Source organism: Urtica dioica, chromosome 8 (genome assembly GCF_054948205.1).
Source record: "Urtica dioica subsp. dioica isolate 48M chromosome 8, U.dioica_male_clone48M_v1_H2, whole genome shotgun sequence".
NCBI lineage: Eukaryota > Viridiplantae > Streptophyta > Magnoliopsida > Rosales > Urticaceae > Urtica > Urtica dioica.
In genome coordinates, this window is record NC_142763.1 from 13,093,201 (window position 1) to 13,109,525 (window position 16,325).

General features: G+C 37.2%; 2 protein-coding genes across 2 annotated transcripts; both read right to left on the bottom strand.

The window, feature by feature from the left end:
* Nucleotides 1-422: 422 nt before the first annotated feature.
* On the bottom strand, nucleotides 423-5,605 carry CKL6 (casein kinase I-like 6). Its single transcript, XM_089622902.1, has 14 exons — nucleotides 4,832-5,605; nucleotides 4,668-4,708; nucleotides 4,205-4,274; nucleotides 3,636-3,784; nucleotides 3,461-3,556; nucleotides 3,120-3,190; nucleotides 2,414-2,475; nucleotides 2,229-2,292; nucleotides 2,055-2,139; nucleotides 1,730-1,856; nucleotides 1,567-1,640; nucleotides 1,426-1,489; nucleotides 1,186-1,322; nucleotides 423-1,106 (listed from the first exon to the last, which is right to left on the bottom strand). Exons 1-14 carry the CDS (start codon nucleotides 4,905-4,907, stop codon nucleotides 840-842), a joined length of 1,383 nt encoding a protein of 460 aa, XP_089479028.1. The 5' UTR covers nucleotides 4,908-5,605; the 3' UTR covers nucleotides 423-839.
* A 3,178-nt stretch (nucleotides 5,606-8,783) lies between these two features.
* Nucleotides 8,784-13,654, bottom strand: LOC149388290 (AGC (cAMP-dependent, cGMP-dependent and protein kinase C) kinase family protein). Its single transcript, XM_089622901.1, has 14 exons — nucleotides 13,286-13,654; nucleotides 12,724-13,190; nucleotides 12,100-12,274; nucleotides 11,883-11,966; nucleotides 11,560-11,801; nucleotides 11,253-11,472; nucleotides 10,997-11,076; nucleotides 10,588-10,672; nucleotides 10,335-10,466; nucleotides 10,136-10,249; nucleotides 9,939-9,986; nucleotides 9,728-9,812; nucleotides 9,394-9,450; nucleotides 8,784-9,283 (listed from the first exon to the last, which is right to left on the bottom strand). The coding sequence occupies exons 2-14, from the start codon at nucleotides 12,939-12,941 to the stop codon at nucleotides 9,162-9,164; spliced, it is 1,662 nt and encodes a 553-aa protein (XP_089479027.1). The 5' UTR covers nucleotides 12,942-13,190; nucleotides 13,286-13,654; the 3' UTR covers nucleotides 8,784-9,161.
* Nucleotides 13,655-16,325: the final 2,671 nt, after the last annotated feature.

Here is a 16,325-nt window from a genome sequence, read left to right on the forward strand (position 1 = left end):
GCTTAAACTAGCATTATTAATTTATTTTGGTTTACAATCAGATCATTATCAATTAAAATAAAGGGCTAACCTGCTCTATGCCCATTAAATAGGACACCGAAAATGAAAATTCTTTTACTAACAAATCTTATGGAAGTCATTCCCTAACAATCTTGGGGAAGTCATTCTCATGGCTGAGGTGAAACAAATACCTTAACAATGTGGACATGTACAGTTTAATCAGAGTTCAATTGCAAGGTGGACATATGTGATATATATTATATACTATTTCTCTGGACAATGTGATAAATAAATAGCAATTGGAATCAACACCAGAAAATTCAAAACATAAAAGTCACGACTAAGAATCAGTGCTAACTCGCCAAAGTAGGGAAAAAAAAGGCACAAATAAAATTGTCAAACAAAAGAGGCCGTACAAAAGATTTTATGAAGTAACATGTGTATTTTAAAGATCGTAATAATTATTTATTATTACAACTTCTCGAGTTACGCCACGAAATAAGTTTCCATACAGACAAGAAAGAAATAAACAGGAAAAAAAAAAAAAAAAACGCATTTAAATTCTCTTCTTTTGGGAATTTAGTCTTGACGTTTCAAAGACCCAAATATGGCCTTAAGATGGATATACCTGACAAGGAAGAAATGGCGGGGTATATAAAGTAATCATAAGTAGAAGTGAGATTGATGCCCCGTTATGATAATAAAAATAAAAATATAAAACCGACACCCATGCGTGCACAAACGAGCGAAAATATCTTCCACGAGAGGATATATTCTCAACTCGTAAAGATTGATTTGCATAGTGAACCATATGTGTGTGTGTTAATGTTTTTTTCTCACTACTTTCTGATGGAAAGGAGCTCAAAGCTTCGGAGAGGGTCGTCGCGGGTGCGTCGAGTAGCGGCGGAAGTGCGAGGATAAGACGGCTTGGCTTCGTAGCCGGGGCCCGGAACGATTCTCTGGGTTGTGGAAGGCCGTCCGGTGCTAGACACTATTCTCCCCGAGCTGTGCTCGCCCGACGAGCTCGGCTTGCTGCTCGAGATTATCGCCTTCCTTGAGCTGCTTCCGTATCGGGACGAGCTTCGTCCTTTTTCCACATCAACGTGCTGAAAATTGGCAGAGGTTTTTCGTGAGTTTTTTTTTTTTTTTTTGGGAGATCGTTGTGAATCGAATTTGAAATTTTACCGCATCCTTGGAAGAAGGTGCTTCGTCGTAGGTTCTGTACTTTGAGGGGTGATCGTTGCGTGGGCTAGAACCTGAGACGTGCTTTCTGGAGAACGCTTCGACTGCGCCAGAGAATCTCTCGCGGATCTCCTTCCCAACTGAGGAGAGAATCGTAGCATCACGGGTCGGTATAAATATTCTAAACTCTGACCTAAATACCAATAACGGGTCTTAGGTTGGGGTATCAAATTAAATGAGCACCTGAAGTCCTCTCTGGTCTTTGTATTGATGGCCCAGCATTCATATTTGGTCTTCCAGTGACATGCTAAAACCGAGACAGTAACTCCATAAGTAATGTTACTAGTAAATGTAAGCTCAAGAGTGAAAGGCATAAATACTCACCCGTCCCTTAGAGCTGGCACCAATCTGAGGATACTTCAATACAGTCCAGTCAAAAACATAATCAAATTGATAACCTGGGCAGCATATCCACAAAGTAAAAAAATAATTAATAAAAAGGACAAAAAAAAGATAGAAGGGAATAGGAGAGACTAAAATCACAGACCTTCTCGAATAAATAAATCTCTGAAAAGCCTCTTTAAATAAGAGTAATCTGGTTTATCATCAAACCGCAACGATCGGCAATAGTGAAAGTAGGAGACAAACTCGGATGGGTATGACTTGCATAGAACCTGTTAAACATAACAAGGCGATTTTAGTAATCTAAAACTTATTTGCACCTAGCTGTGGTCTCGGATACACAATTCCAACGAAAGTTCAAACATAGTGACTTGCTATTATCGGACCTGAATTGCAAAAACATCAATGTATGTTGGGGGAAGAATATTAAATTCCACGCAAAAATATTCAAGTGCGACTAGTTGTAATACCTCAATTGGAGTTGACACCTTCTTCTCACTAATCTTGTCGTATTTTTGCTTTTTAGTGCCAGCTTTTAGTCCCTGCCAAGGAAGGCTGTAAAGAGAGAAATATATTAAATTCACAATTGGGCAAGAAATCTAGCCAACAGACAGGAAGTACAAAAACTGGGTACAGTAATCAACCTTCCTCTAAGGAAATACATAAGCACATAACCAAGAGATTCCAGATCATCCCTTCTGCTTTGCTCTGCAGATACACAACATCGTGGAACAAAAATTAAAATAATGCCCCCGCAATTCTAAGGGTAATATGCGACAGATATCATCCATTTATAATAGTAGCAAATAAAGAATGTAAGACAACTAACCAATTCCAAGATGAGTGTTAACACTTGCATATCGTGCTGTTCCAGTTAGGTTCTTGTTCTCCCTGAAAGGTGGAGAAAGAGGTAAAGTTGACAAACTTTCAAAATAACATCATTTTTTTATAAATGAACTTGCTTAAGCAGATGAGAGAGGGACGCAAAATGTAGAAAATTCTATTGTAAACTGTGTTCTATAACCAAATCCTAGTGATCCACTTTTTAACTCAATTTTGTCCAAGACTTTGTTATTTATTTTTTACTTGTCTTATCGTTATTTCAGTTACTTTTTTTCTGCAGAAAGGCGACTTAATTCAAAACAGAAAAGAGACAAAACTGCAACTGCAGAAGAATTAACCATTATCACACTAAAATCTATGACCAGCAGGTGAATTTTGTTATTAATTTCGTTTGCTTTAGTCACTAAACCTAATAGCACTACTTTTAATGACTCGCATTACGACACAATCAACCAATATTTACTGAGTTTCCTATTTATTAACAACCTTTTCAGTTTATCTTTTATTCTGAAATCACAACACCTACCTTTATTGCATGGGCACTGTTATTCTGCAAGTATAATCCTCATATTCAATTCATAGAAACAGAAAAGTAATCTGTCTACTGCTCTACTCACCCTTTTCATAGAGCATCACTATTTCTCATCACGACTTATACTGTAACTCGTTCTTTTTAGTTGAACATCAATTACCTGTAAGGAATGTGCTTATGAGTTTGAAGATCTCTATACTTTTTTGCAAGGCCATAATCAATAATGTAAACCTGCAACAAAGACAATCCGGCAAGATATTAAATTTAAGTCAAATTTATAGAAGGGTTTTACGTCACAACTTGTGTAATTGATATATCATAAAGATATAAAAACATGGAACGAACCAAACTAATAACCAATTAGCCATAAACTTATTCGTAATTAACACTGTTAATAATTGGTGCCAGTACCATAACCAAAACATTTATTACAACTTACCAAGACACAGATATGTATATGGGATATACTTGCAATGAAGTGTTAAACTACATACTAATTACCTGATTAGCTTTACGACCAAGACCCATTAAGAAGTTATCTGGCTTAATATCACGATGAAGAAAGCCTCTTGAATGCATGTACTCCACCCTGTTGATCTGATTGCAAAGTTGGAATAAACCAGAATGAGGATATAAAGGCCGTAAGGTTTTTACAAAGGTAATTTCACAAACTTACCAATTGATCTGCAAGCATCAAAACCGTCTTCAACGTCAATTTCCGGTTGCAATAGTTGAATAAATCTTCCAAACTTGGTCCAAGCAAATCAATGACCATGACATTATATTCCCCCTCGACTCCAAACCACTTGAGATGGGGTACGCCAGCTATTGAGAAAAGAAGAAGAAAATATTTAGTAGTCAATATATTGGAGGACCAATACATCCCACAAATGTATTAGAGGCATATGTGCCTCTTCAAAAAAAAAAAATTTGATTTTTACAAAAATTAGAGCGTCTCTTTCGCTAGTATTTGAAACCCATGCGATTTCAAGAAATAAAAGTTTATTAAAAAACGCATTCCATTGTTCTTGACCTATATGGAAAATGCACATCAGTACCTCACATATGCAGTGAACATAAAAGTTTACTAAGGTGTATGTGCCGAAACATTTAATTTTGGGTACCATCACAGACCTTTTAAATAAGTAGATATAAGCGCATTGTGCACACAAAAAGTCAATGACTACAGAGCATATGAGTAAGACCAGTAACATAAAGGTAAACAGACAAAAGTACAGAACATACTTCCTCCTTGAAGAAGCATATACAATTTTGATTCATAGTGAAGTTGAGGATGCTTGGTCTTTGTAGGTTCCTGAAAGTTTCAAACAAACAAAAAATCAACACATACAACAGATTAGAGGGAAAATAGTGTACTCCATTTGCTTTACTACGACACAAAAAAAAAGTAATTAATTGGTTGGGACAGAGTGGGCACGATTTTGCAAGAAATTTTTCCATCAACCTCACATGGGCTTGTTTGTCCCATGGTTAAAAAAGAAATCAAAATTATATTGCCAAAATTGTTGGAGCAAAAAAAAAGCCAAACAAAAACCAGAACTAAGTACTTAAAAAGCATGCTGAGAGTAACCCAAATGGTCAAACTAGAGAAAATGCACATAAACTGAAAAATAACTTAGAAATCGTCAGAAGCAAGAAGGATTAAATACACCATAGAAAAGCTTGAGAAAATGAAACTATTACATACCAGCTTAACAGCAACTTCCTCTCCGGTTTGTACATTAACACCTACAACAACAGCAACAACAACAAAAATCACAAAATTTTCACAAACCAACCCACAATTCTAAACCCAAACAAAAGGAGGGAAAAACATGATAAATTAAAGTAAATAATACAACAATATCATACCTAGATAAAGTTCCCCAAAAGACCCACTTCCAATCTTCCTTCCAAGCTTAAACTTGTTTCCGATCACATGTTCCATCTTCACTTCACCTCAAAACCTCGATCCGATGACTGCTTTTTTTTTTTTCTTTCCTTCTTTTTTTACCACCGAGATTTATGCTCAATTGAGCAAAATATTACCAGCACAGAAGAATGACGCAACGCCCAAATCTCTACAGATTTCCTACCCAACGCCACTAAATTGAACAAAATTGTAAAAAGAAATTCCCAACCCTTTTCTTCCCAAAAAATAAACCCGCGAAGCCTAAAAAAAATTCAACGTCGCATCAGATCGGTATCGAAAGGAATAAATGCGAATCCCGAGAGAGCAATTGAAAAGCTGAAAAGAAATCAATCTAAACAATTCACGATTATACACTTTCCTTTCTTAGCCGGAACAAAATCTTCGTCCCATCGGGCAATTTCCGATTTCCTATCCCCAAACGAACAAAAAAAAGACTTCCGATTCAGGACGACCCGTCGAAACCCTAATTTCCAAAAGCTTGACCTACACTGATCATTAAAGATCGGATTACAGCCCCGCAATAGCTCCGAAACTGATTGGAATTCGCTGAATCGACCACAAATAACAGGTTTTCTTTTTGGATCGCATAAAAGAGGACAAAAAAGAAAATTAATACATTTTATTCGGAAATGAACAGAAAGAAAAAACGGAACATGAAAGAAAGAGGAGGAAAGTGATAGCACATAGAAATGGAGAGAGAAAACAAATAATAGAAAAAAAGAAAAGCCAACGTTGGAGATTTATATTTATTTATTTTTGTTATTGGTTTCGGTATTTGGTTTTGGTTGGTTGGGTTTGGTTTGGTTAATCTGCTGTTACTGTTTTCTGTTGTCTTATTTATTTATTTTTCTGATATTTTGTCTTCTTAATTTTTTTATTTTTTTATTATTTACTTTAAGGGTTGGCAAAATAATTTCTACGTCTTTAAATATGTATTGAATTAAAAATATATATTAATTGTAATAAATTCTAGCGAGACGCCTAACACGTTTTGGCTGTCAAAAAGTCAGGGAAATTTTGGTTACATTTTACAAAACGTGCCTGCCGATTCTATCTTTCTTTCTCTCTCTCTCTCTCTGGCTACATTTTATTTGTTTATTTTATTTGTTTGATCTCTCTCTCTCTCTCTCTCTCTCTCTCTCTCTCTCTAGAATTAGATTCTGATTTGGAAGGATGATCCTAATTTTACTCATTCTTAGTCCGAACACCAAATCAATCAAATGGTATTGGATTTTTTTCTTCTTTCTATTTGATTTAAGAGTTGGAAAGTTCCGTTATTTTGTTGTCCTCGCCCAAAATCTGTCTGGAATTTCATGACTATAATGCCCCTTTTGTTACTCTTTATATGTCCATATTTGGGGTTTTTTTTTATTATATATATTTATCTAGTTTTAATATGTCCATCATAATTTGGTTGATAAATGCTATTCAACTCGAAGCTGTTAGTGCACTCTATATATAGTTTGACATTGAGCTCCGAAATAACGTGACGTGAGATTAGTTGTCACCCATAAATGAAACATGGCAAGTTTTGCTCTTAGTCCAACGTGAGTGCTAACATGTGTACTATTGTCTATTTTCACATTTTATTAGAGTAGCTCCTCCAATAATATATATTTGTTACAAATTTTCCACATCATTATTGGTAATCTTAAAGAAAGAAAAAAAAGTTTTAATGTGGGCAACTCTAAAAAAGTTGATCCACCATAGTCCCACTTTATTTTATAATATTTTTTTAGATATGTATACCTACAACAATATCATTAAATATTTGAATAAGATTTAGATATGAATTATATATAATTAAAATGGAAACAATAAGAATAACATTTTTTTAACAAGGACAATAACATTAAACTTGATGAACTTAAAATGGATGTTTAACATAGACAAATTTACATTATATTTATGAAAGAAACTAGGATAGGAAAAATGTTAAATTTTGGATGAAGCTTTGATCGCAAAAATTAAAATTGTAAATAAAGAATTTATATTTAAGTATTAACTGAAAAAAAAAAGTTAAAAATTTAGAAGTTTGCTTGTAGATAGAGGATAATATTCAATGATCTATTTTGCTTAGTTTAGGTGCTTTTAATTGTTTAATTATTTATTCATTTAAACAAAATAAAATAAGAAAGAGGCCAGGATCGGTGCTAAGCAGGGGCATTAATTCTTTAATAGGGTGAAAATTCGACTCTCAAAATAGAATGCTGACAACAGTCAATCGAGGAAATAAGAGTACGCAAGGAAATATGGGCCCTCAACAAAGACTTAACCGTCAAAATAGAGGCCGAGCGCGCCCAGGCTAACAAACAGCAGCCGAGGATGTGCCGGCCCTAACCAAGGGTCCGCCTGCCATGGGCGGCACCTTCGCCATGCCAAGCACGCGCGCGAGCCGAGACTTCCTCCAGGCATGCCCCGCGAGCCGCAGGCGGGACCCAGCCCAAAGGGCAAGCCGCGCGAGCCTTCAGACGGAACTCATCCCAAAGGACAGGTCCCACGGGCTTCGAGCGGGACCCAGCCGACCAGGCAGACCCCGCAAACCATCATACGAGACCCTGCCCAAAGGGAAAGTCTCGCAAATCATGACAGGGCACCACCTAAGGGCTGGCCCAGAAGCCACCACGGGCTCGCCAGCTGGCCCATGGCCTCGCCAACTAGAGGCAAGGCCCCACCCATCAATGGGCGGCCCATCTCTCAAGTCCTGCCACCTACGGTGTGGCCTAGGGGCTCTGGCGCAAGCCCTCTATACAGGGTCTCGCCAAGGCCCCTCGAAAATTGTGCCAAGCACACCCTCAACCCATATACCTATAAATATGGGTTCACTCACTTTATTTTGTAAGTCATTCACTACCTGGGAAAGTCCATACTCTCTCTAAAAAACTACTCTAAACGCTTCCTAGTTAAGAGGACGTTCACTCCATAACGCATACATTACACTAATATTAATATTGAGTGTCAGAGTATGCAAAGAAGAGAAACTTTTCGCGTCTCTCTAGTTCTTCCTCTCATAGGTTACAGCTTAAAAACAACTACCGACTATCTTCAGAGGTCGTTGATCTAAGGCGTTTGACGACACCAGCCTACGTGCAACCTCATGGTCCGACCCTGAATTGCACCGCGAACGACTCACTAGTGTTGACTCGATTCTGAGCGTTAACAGATTCAACATCAGACTATGAATAATATTGAAAACTAATTTAGAAGAATTATTTGGAATTCGTTCAGACACTTTATGAACATGAATACATGATAAATCACGTTTTTTTTAAGGCAACTTTGCTGCAGTAGGGATTGAACCCACGACCTCCCCACAGGAGGTGGTGTGAAATTACCACTAGGCTATCCTATGTACCACATAAATAATAAATCACGTTAAACAAACGATACTTCATTCTTTATTATAAAATTTTATAACAATACAAATGCCTGAAAAAACAAAAGCACGGCATTGCACATAAATAAAGTCTCACACGATACTCTGTGAACGTAGTTTCAAAATATTCCTACTTGACCTAAGTAGTCGTCTAATCTTAATCCTCAAGTTTTCTAACACACGATTTCCAAATAACGAAGGAAACGTTCTAAGAAAGACAGCCTCCTTTGCAACTCTTCACAAAATGCCACATATTTTACTTCTTAAAATGGCCTGGATTTTGCCTATCTGAAAGTCGGACACATCAATGGTGTCATGTTGGCTTTGTACCCATATGATCATTGCAAATCATCGGATACTAATGTCTATAGATATTCAACAACAACAAAAAAAAACACACACACACGTCTTTAACCCTTTGATATTGAGCTTTCTGATTGAGTGAGAGAGTCAACACATGAGGTGGTAATGAGGAAGAAAATCAAAGAAAATATTTAAATTTTGGATGATGACCACATAGATAAACCAGACTGACTTTCGTCATCTTTTTTCTTAACGAACATCACCTTGTTATTACAAGGCTGCACACAAGTATACAAATACAATGGGGTATTAGGACATCTTTGTACAATATTGATTGATTAAAAAAAAATTGTGAAAGGGAGAAAATCAAAAGAAACTCAGCGGTGAAATGAATAAGATCTACATCGCAGTTTTCTCTTCTGCATGCATTCAAGCTAAGAAAAACTCGCAGGGCATATACTCTTTTTTTTTCTTGGTGTTTTGTTTTCGACCTTTTGAGAAACTATCCACGGTCACTATTTTAACCCTCAAAATTTCCTGCTTGATTGATGCAGCCAATGAAAAATTTTGGGCATCAAAAAGCATCACGTTTAGGACTCTTTATGCTCGTCACACACTTCTAATTTACGAGGCAAGAGGTTCAAAAAGCTTCCTAGGGCCTGTTGATTGCTTGTGGGTGTACCTGATGATTCTGATGTCTCCGAGTCATTATCTGTCATGAGGAAAAAAAAAATGTAACATTAAAAAAAAATGTAACATTAAGTCATATATTTCAAGTAATCCAACTATGGCTAGTATGAGCGCATATGGCTTTTAGCATACCAAAAAGTGATTTAATAGATGGCCTCTTCGGTTTGTTGGTTTTCTTCTTCAGTTCCGCTGCAAACTCGAGAATTCGGCAAAATCAGCCATCAGAGTTTCGGAAAAATTATAACAGTTGTTTAATGGTTTTAAATGGTGAATGATTGGGCCCATTCTACTGTAATAACTATGTTTTTCAAACATTTTCATCCCTGCAGCTGGCTATTTTGATCCTCAATTTTTGAATTTCCTTTCCGCCGAACTTTATTTTTACATGAGACCGAGACAAGGTTTTATACCAGTTTTAACGGCCAGTAAGCAGTAAATTTCATGCATGCAGGGTAAGAACACGTACCGATCCCAGGCACTTGATAATCATTTATGATTTCAAAATTCTTGTACGTGTATCCAACAAAATTGAGATCCTTTGAGGAAAGCATCTACAAAACATGAACCAAAAAAGGGTAAGGAAAACTTGAAGTTCGAAATAAAAAAAAAAACTCAATTCCTCGAGATGGCAAGTTTGAATAAAGAAATAACACAGTGAATAGGAGTTGTGAGTTTACTTTTCTCCACGGGCCTGTTTTGGAAGATGTTTGCATTTGACTATCAGACTGCCACACCACACAATGAAGCAAAAACAGGAAAGAAGTCAAAATATAAAAAGGGCATATGTTGTGTGTTGTTGGATTAGATATACAAATGCAACATTCCCAAGAGTTGTGCATTGAAAACTGAGAGAAGTAGAGCATTAATACAATACCTCTTCAAACTTCTCAAAATTTTGAGTATCCAATTCGTCATTGACTTCAGGGATAAATGCAGCTTCCATTTGATAGAGCTTGTCCCATTCAATCTCGCTAAACCAACGATGAGCCTGATATCGGTGTTAAGAAGATTCCAGTCATAAGCTACTAGTAAATGATGAATATAAAAATCTTACTACGAAATAGATACACCACCTTTATCTCATCTGCACCTCCTGATCCCAGCCTCTGATTGACATTACACAAGAGTTTGGTAATGAGATCTTTGGCGTTTGGAGATAGCTTTGCTTCTTCGGGAAACTTCAAGTGTGTTCTCCAGTTAACTATCTACATATGAATCAGGAAATACACACCTCATTATCATCCCGATGAACTTTCCAATCGCACTATTTTTCAAAGGGATGCAAGATTAGGTGCTCAAAACTTGCATAGTGGGGTACTAATTTACCTTCCTGCATGTTGACATTGGATCGTCGGAATAGAATGGTGGGTAACCGACTAACATCTCATACATGATAGCGCCGAGTGACCACCTGTTCATCATTAAGCACGCTTTGTCAAGCTGATACAGCTAGGAGTAGCACCGAATACAGCTACTAATATTATTGTTAAATTACAAATTACCATTTTGTGTCTAACACATGTCACATCTCCAATAGAACTGAAATTTGAAACTCATAAAAGCTAGGGAATGAAGCAAGTCTATAGACATAATTAGGCTAGGTGTTGAGCTAAAGAACCTTATAAAAAGTAAGCATACAAGCACAAAGGGAATATAAGCTAAAACATGGTGTTCGTCTTCACCGTATAGGCGTACTGCCAAAAGTATTAAACACGTAAAAACAATAACTACATACCAATCGCATTCCATTGCATAACCCTTTTTCAAGAGAACCTCTGGAGCAATATAGTCTGGTGTGCCGACAGTAGAATAAGCCTGCAACAGCCACCATACAAGTGCTATCAAATGGGGAGAATTAAATAAATGAGAGAAACAGTTCCACCTAACCAACTTTCATGAGCATAATACTTCATAAAGAGGAAAATGGAGAGCTTAAAAAATGCATTGCTCTCAACTGAAACAAGGACCATAGTGCTACATAAAGAGCTTACCAGCATTCTTCTATTCTTCTGCCAATGTTGCAGTTGTTCTTGTTGGGTCCGTTTGGGAGTGGATTGGTTTTGTTCAGTTTGTGCAACGCCATTTGAGCTGTTGCCAACGGAAAAATCCTGTTCTTGGAGTTTACTGCAGTCTAATGGTTTACAAAGTCCAAAATCAGATAATCGCATGTGTCCAAAGCGATCAAGAAGCAGATTGTCGGGCTTGATATCCCTGAAACAAGTAATGCTGCAAAAGTTAACCACCACCAGAAAGCAAGTCATTTAAGCTATGTCAGTGTGGAAGTAAGTATGCACAGACCTATGAATGTAATTGTGCTTGTGGATAGATTCAATAGCCAGAATTGTTTCTGCAATATAAAAGCGACTTTCGTATTCCGTCAAAGTGTCCTTTCTCATAAGTAAAGTCATCAGGTCTCCTCCAGGTAGATATTCCATAATGAGGTAAAGATACTCATCATCTTGAAATGAACAATAGAGTTTGACTATGTAATTGCTGTCAACCTCCGCAAGCAAATTCCTCTCAGCTTTCACATGCTCAACCTAAAGGGACGGAACCAAAATTTGTAATTGAAATGTGAAATGCTTTCAAAAAAATCGTAAACTCAGAAGTCAAATCTATACCTGACCCCTTCGGAGCATCTCCGATTTCTTAAGCTTTTTCATGGCATATACATGACCAGTTGTCTTCTCTCTACAGATTCGAACCTAGAAAACAGAACCAAGTTAGTACTCCATTAAATATAAAGACCTTCAAACCCCGTAACAAAACGAGCTAACATGCGATTAAAAACCATTGAAAAAACAACGACAACATATGCTCCAATAAGAAAGACCATACCTCCCCAAAAGCACCCTTGCCAATCATTGTCAATAGCTCAAAATCATCAGCTCCCATTTTGTGCCTTTGTAAGCGCATGTATTCAGTTTCCTTCTTCTCCAGGAACTTAAGAAGGTTGTTCTGATCCTCCTCGGAGACATCAGCATCGGCTAGTTTCTGTTCCAATATATTTCTCCTGCGTTCAAAATAAAGGTCTTTTTATTTTATTTTTCTCCCTCTCAAACATCTTATGTGCACAGAAATAAAGAAACCCATATGCTTGACATGAAAAATAATGTCAGTGAGTGACCAAAGAGAAAACTCAACTAAAAAACAAACAATTCCTTTCCATTTGACCACTTTAGTATTGCTTTTAGATTATGCAGTGTGCTATAATTAAATACTTGTTTAGTAAAACTGCTTTTAGCAACAAAAATAAAATAAATAAAACTAGATCTAATATTGATGTAAGCCTCTGTTATCTAATCAAGCAAAAAAAAAAAAAAAAAAATTGTTGAAAAATTATTTAAACTAATTTTTGCAAAACCTTCATCATCATTACCAAACTGGCCAACTGAGACACAAAAGGCGATTTCTTCCACAAAAAGCAAGAGAATCATGACCACACACACATACGTGTCATACCTTTCTTTCCTCTCCTGCAGATTCTTCATCTGCTCCTTGTAGTGGTTCTCGATGTACTGCTTCGCCGCCGCCACCTTCTGCTTCGTGATGCTGGAGAGCGCTTCGTCGTCCATCCTCGGATTCAGTTCGTCGCTGCTGTTGCAATCCTGACCAAACTCCTTCTTCTTCAGCTTATCGCGTGGTTGAAGCTTGTGAAACCAGCTCCGCGCTGAATCCATACGCCGCTCCGCTCTAACCGCCAATGGCCTCGTCCACGCCGAGAAATCTCATCCTCGTCTACCTCTGAATTGCTGTAGAAGACCGATCCAGCCCGATCCGATTCGCACGGTTCGTTCAATTGTTTCCTCCGGATTCAAATCTGTGTTTCCTCTAGTTGGACAATTCTCTCGATGCCTGTACTCTTAATGAAATGAAATCGAAGTCTGTTTGTGAAGCAACGCCCAAATCCCTACCCCAACCCGCGTATCCTAAAAAAAACAATCAACGTCGCATCAGATCGGTGAATGTGAATCCCGAGCGAGCGAAATCGAAAAGCTGAAAGAAATCAATCTATATAACTCACGATTATAATTCCTTTCTTAGCCGAAGCAAAAATTTCGTCCCATAGGGCGATTTCGGATTTCCTGTTCCCAAATGAACAAAATAAAAACTTCCGATTCAGGCCGACCCGTCGAAACCCTAATTTCCAAAAAGCTTGACCTACACTGATCATCAAAGATCGGATGACATCCCCGCAATAGCTCCGAAATTGATTGGAATTCGCCGAATCCACCACGAGTAACAGGTTTTCTTTTGGAAACGTATAAAAGAGGACAAAAAAAAAAAAAAACTAATACATTTTATTCGGAAATTAACAGAAAGCAAAAACGGAACGTGAAAGAAAGAGAATGAAAGTGATAGAACATAGAAAGAGAAGGAAATGAGGAGGGAATAGGAAAAAGAAAGAAACCAACGTTGCAGATTTATATTTCTTTTTATTTATTTGTTTATTTTTGTTATTGGTTTGGTTGATCTGTTGCTGTTTTCTGTTGCCATATTTATTTTTTTTACAATATTTTGTCTTGTATAGTTTTCTTTTCTTACAAAAGTGTATGGAAGTTTTTTGTTTCAAACGTCTTTAAAATTAAATATGTATTGAATTAAAAATCTATTAATTGTAATGAAAACTAGCGAGACGCCTAACACGTTTGGGATGCCAAAAAGTCTTGGGAAATTTTTGTTACATGACGTGCCTCTCTCTCTCTCTCTCTCTCTCTCTCTCTCTCTCTCTCGCTAAATTTTATTTGTTTTTCTATTTCTCTCTCTCTCTCACTAGAATTAGATTGTGATTTGAAGGATGATCCTAATTTTACTCATACGTTGTCCGAGCATCAAATCAATCAAATGTCATTATATTATTTTTATATTTTTGGTTTGAGATTTTTTTTTTTCTGATCGATGTTTTAAGCGTTGAAAATTTCCGTTTATTTGTTGTCTAAAATCTGTCTGGATTTTTATGACTGTTTTTTTTTTCAAGTCTGGATATTGATGACTATAATTCGCCATTTGTCACTCTTTTAGTATGTCCATATTTGAGGGATTTCTTTTTATTTTCTATTTTTTTTTATGTATATCTAGTTTTAATATGTCCATCATAATTTGGCTGATAAATGCTATTCAACTCTAAGCTGTTAGTGCTCACTAATATAATTTGACATTGAGCTCTGAAATAACGTGGAGTGAGATTAGGTGTCACTCGTGAGTTCATAACACGTGTGCTATGTCTATTTTAATAGGATTACGGTTATGCCGTCGTTTTGACAATGTAAAAACGACACCCCGAAAGCAAAAAACGACGTCCCTCAAAGTAAAATCCCGAAACTTGACTCGCAAAACAAAAGGGTAAATTTCATATATACATATTTACATACATAAATACAAATATATATATATATATATATATATATATGTATACACACATTAGAAAAGACACATGTATGCATAATATATATATACGTATATATATAATATATATACAAATGCATACGTAGATAATATTCATGCATGCATAACACATGTATACCCAAAAAGGGGTATTCAAGAAATTAAATGCAAAAGTGGACATATACGGAATAAACAACTCAAACAAACACCACTAAAAGAACCTTCGAGAAGCTCTAACCATCGGCATGGCTCAATGTGGGCAACCATCGGCGTCCTAAAGCCTTTGGCATAGCAAGACTATCGACGAATAGAAGAATCATTGAACTATCGGCGGCCATACTATCGGCGAAGTTCAAGACCAAACTATCGGCGTCCTAAAATCTTCGGCAAAGTAAGATTATCGGCGAAGACAAGAATCTTTAAACTATCGGCGAAGACAATAATCTTTAAACTATCGGCGAGCCTACGAGACCTTCGGCATGAACTCGGACTATCGGCACGCGAGACCTTCGGCGAGATGAACCATCGTCATCGGCATGATACCATCGGCCAAATACTATCGGCATAGCAAGAATGGCCAAGTAAAACCATCGGCCATGGACTTGGGCCACGACCAAAAGTGGCTTCTTTGGTCTAAATTGTCCTCTATGCCCATTCACACTCCAAAATGAAAAGCTATAAATACCCATCTACCATTCATTCACAAGTAAGTTTTCTCAAACTTAGAAAACCTCTACTTCACTCCCGATCCACTATATTTTCCTCTCTCGACACTCGAGACGAGATAAGCCCCCCACCTCGACTAATGTTGAGCATCGAAGCGCGCGCCAGGAGAAACCCATCCGCGTCCCTCTAGTTCACGTTTCTTGTCTTTTTAGGCGAAGAACACGAAGAACGCGAAGAGTCCGAAGATTGCGAAGAACACGAAGGACTCGACGAACACGAAGAACGTGAAGAACTCGGCGAATCTAAAAATCGTGAAGAACCCGAAGAACACGACGGGCTAGAAGGACTCGTTGAACCCGAAGAATGCGAAGAACCCGAAGATCGTGAAGAACCCGAAGAACACGACGGAAGCGAAGAACTCGACGAATCCGAAGATCGCGAAGAACCCGACGAACTCAACGAACACGAAAGTGAACTAATCACGGAGTGACGGGAAATCGGAAACCTTTTTCCGGCGAGGCAAAGACTACGAGACGAGAAGATTTCACCACACCCAACCTACGTGCGGTCATAGGGTCCGGCCCTAGACCGAAACACGGACGGTTCTAAGTGTTGACCAAAAAACGGCGTTAACAATTACTATAAGTTGTTTTGCAACAAAAACAGGATTGTAATAACAATGAATATTTAGGGATAGCACCATATAAATTGGGTAATTAATGTAGTTGTTAATGCACTTTCTCGAATAAACGTTTGCAATATACGTAATGGGATAGAGGCTTTTTCGATAGATTCAAGAGAACTATGATCAGCGGCGAAACTAGAATTTGTAGTCGGTGGAACAAATTTGATTAAAAAAATTATTCTAAATTCTATAAATGATGTGTGTAAGAAAAAAAAATCAGGAGGGATGAATATGAACAAAATTATATAATTTTAGATTAAAAATTTAAAATTTATGGGTAAAACTTGTAAATTTATAAGCAGCGTGTAAGAAAAAAAAATACTCAGGA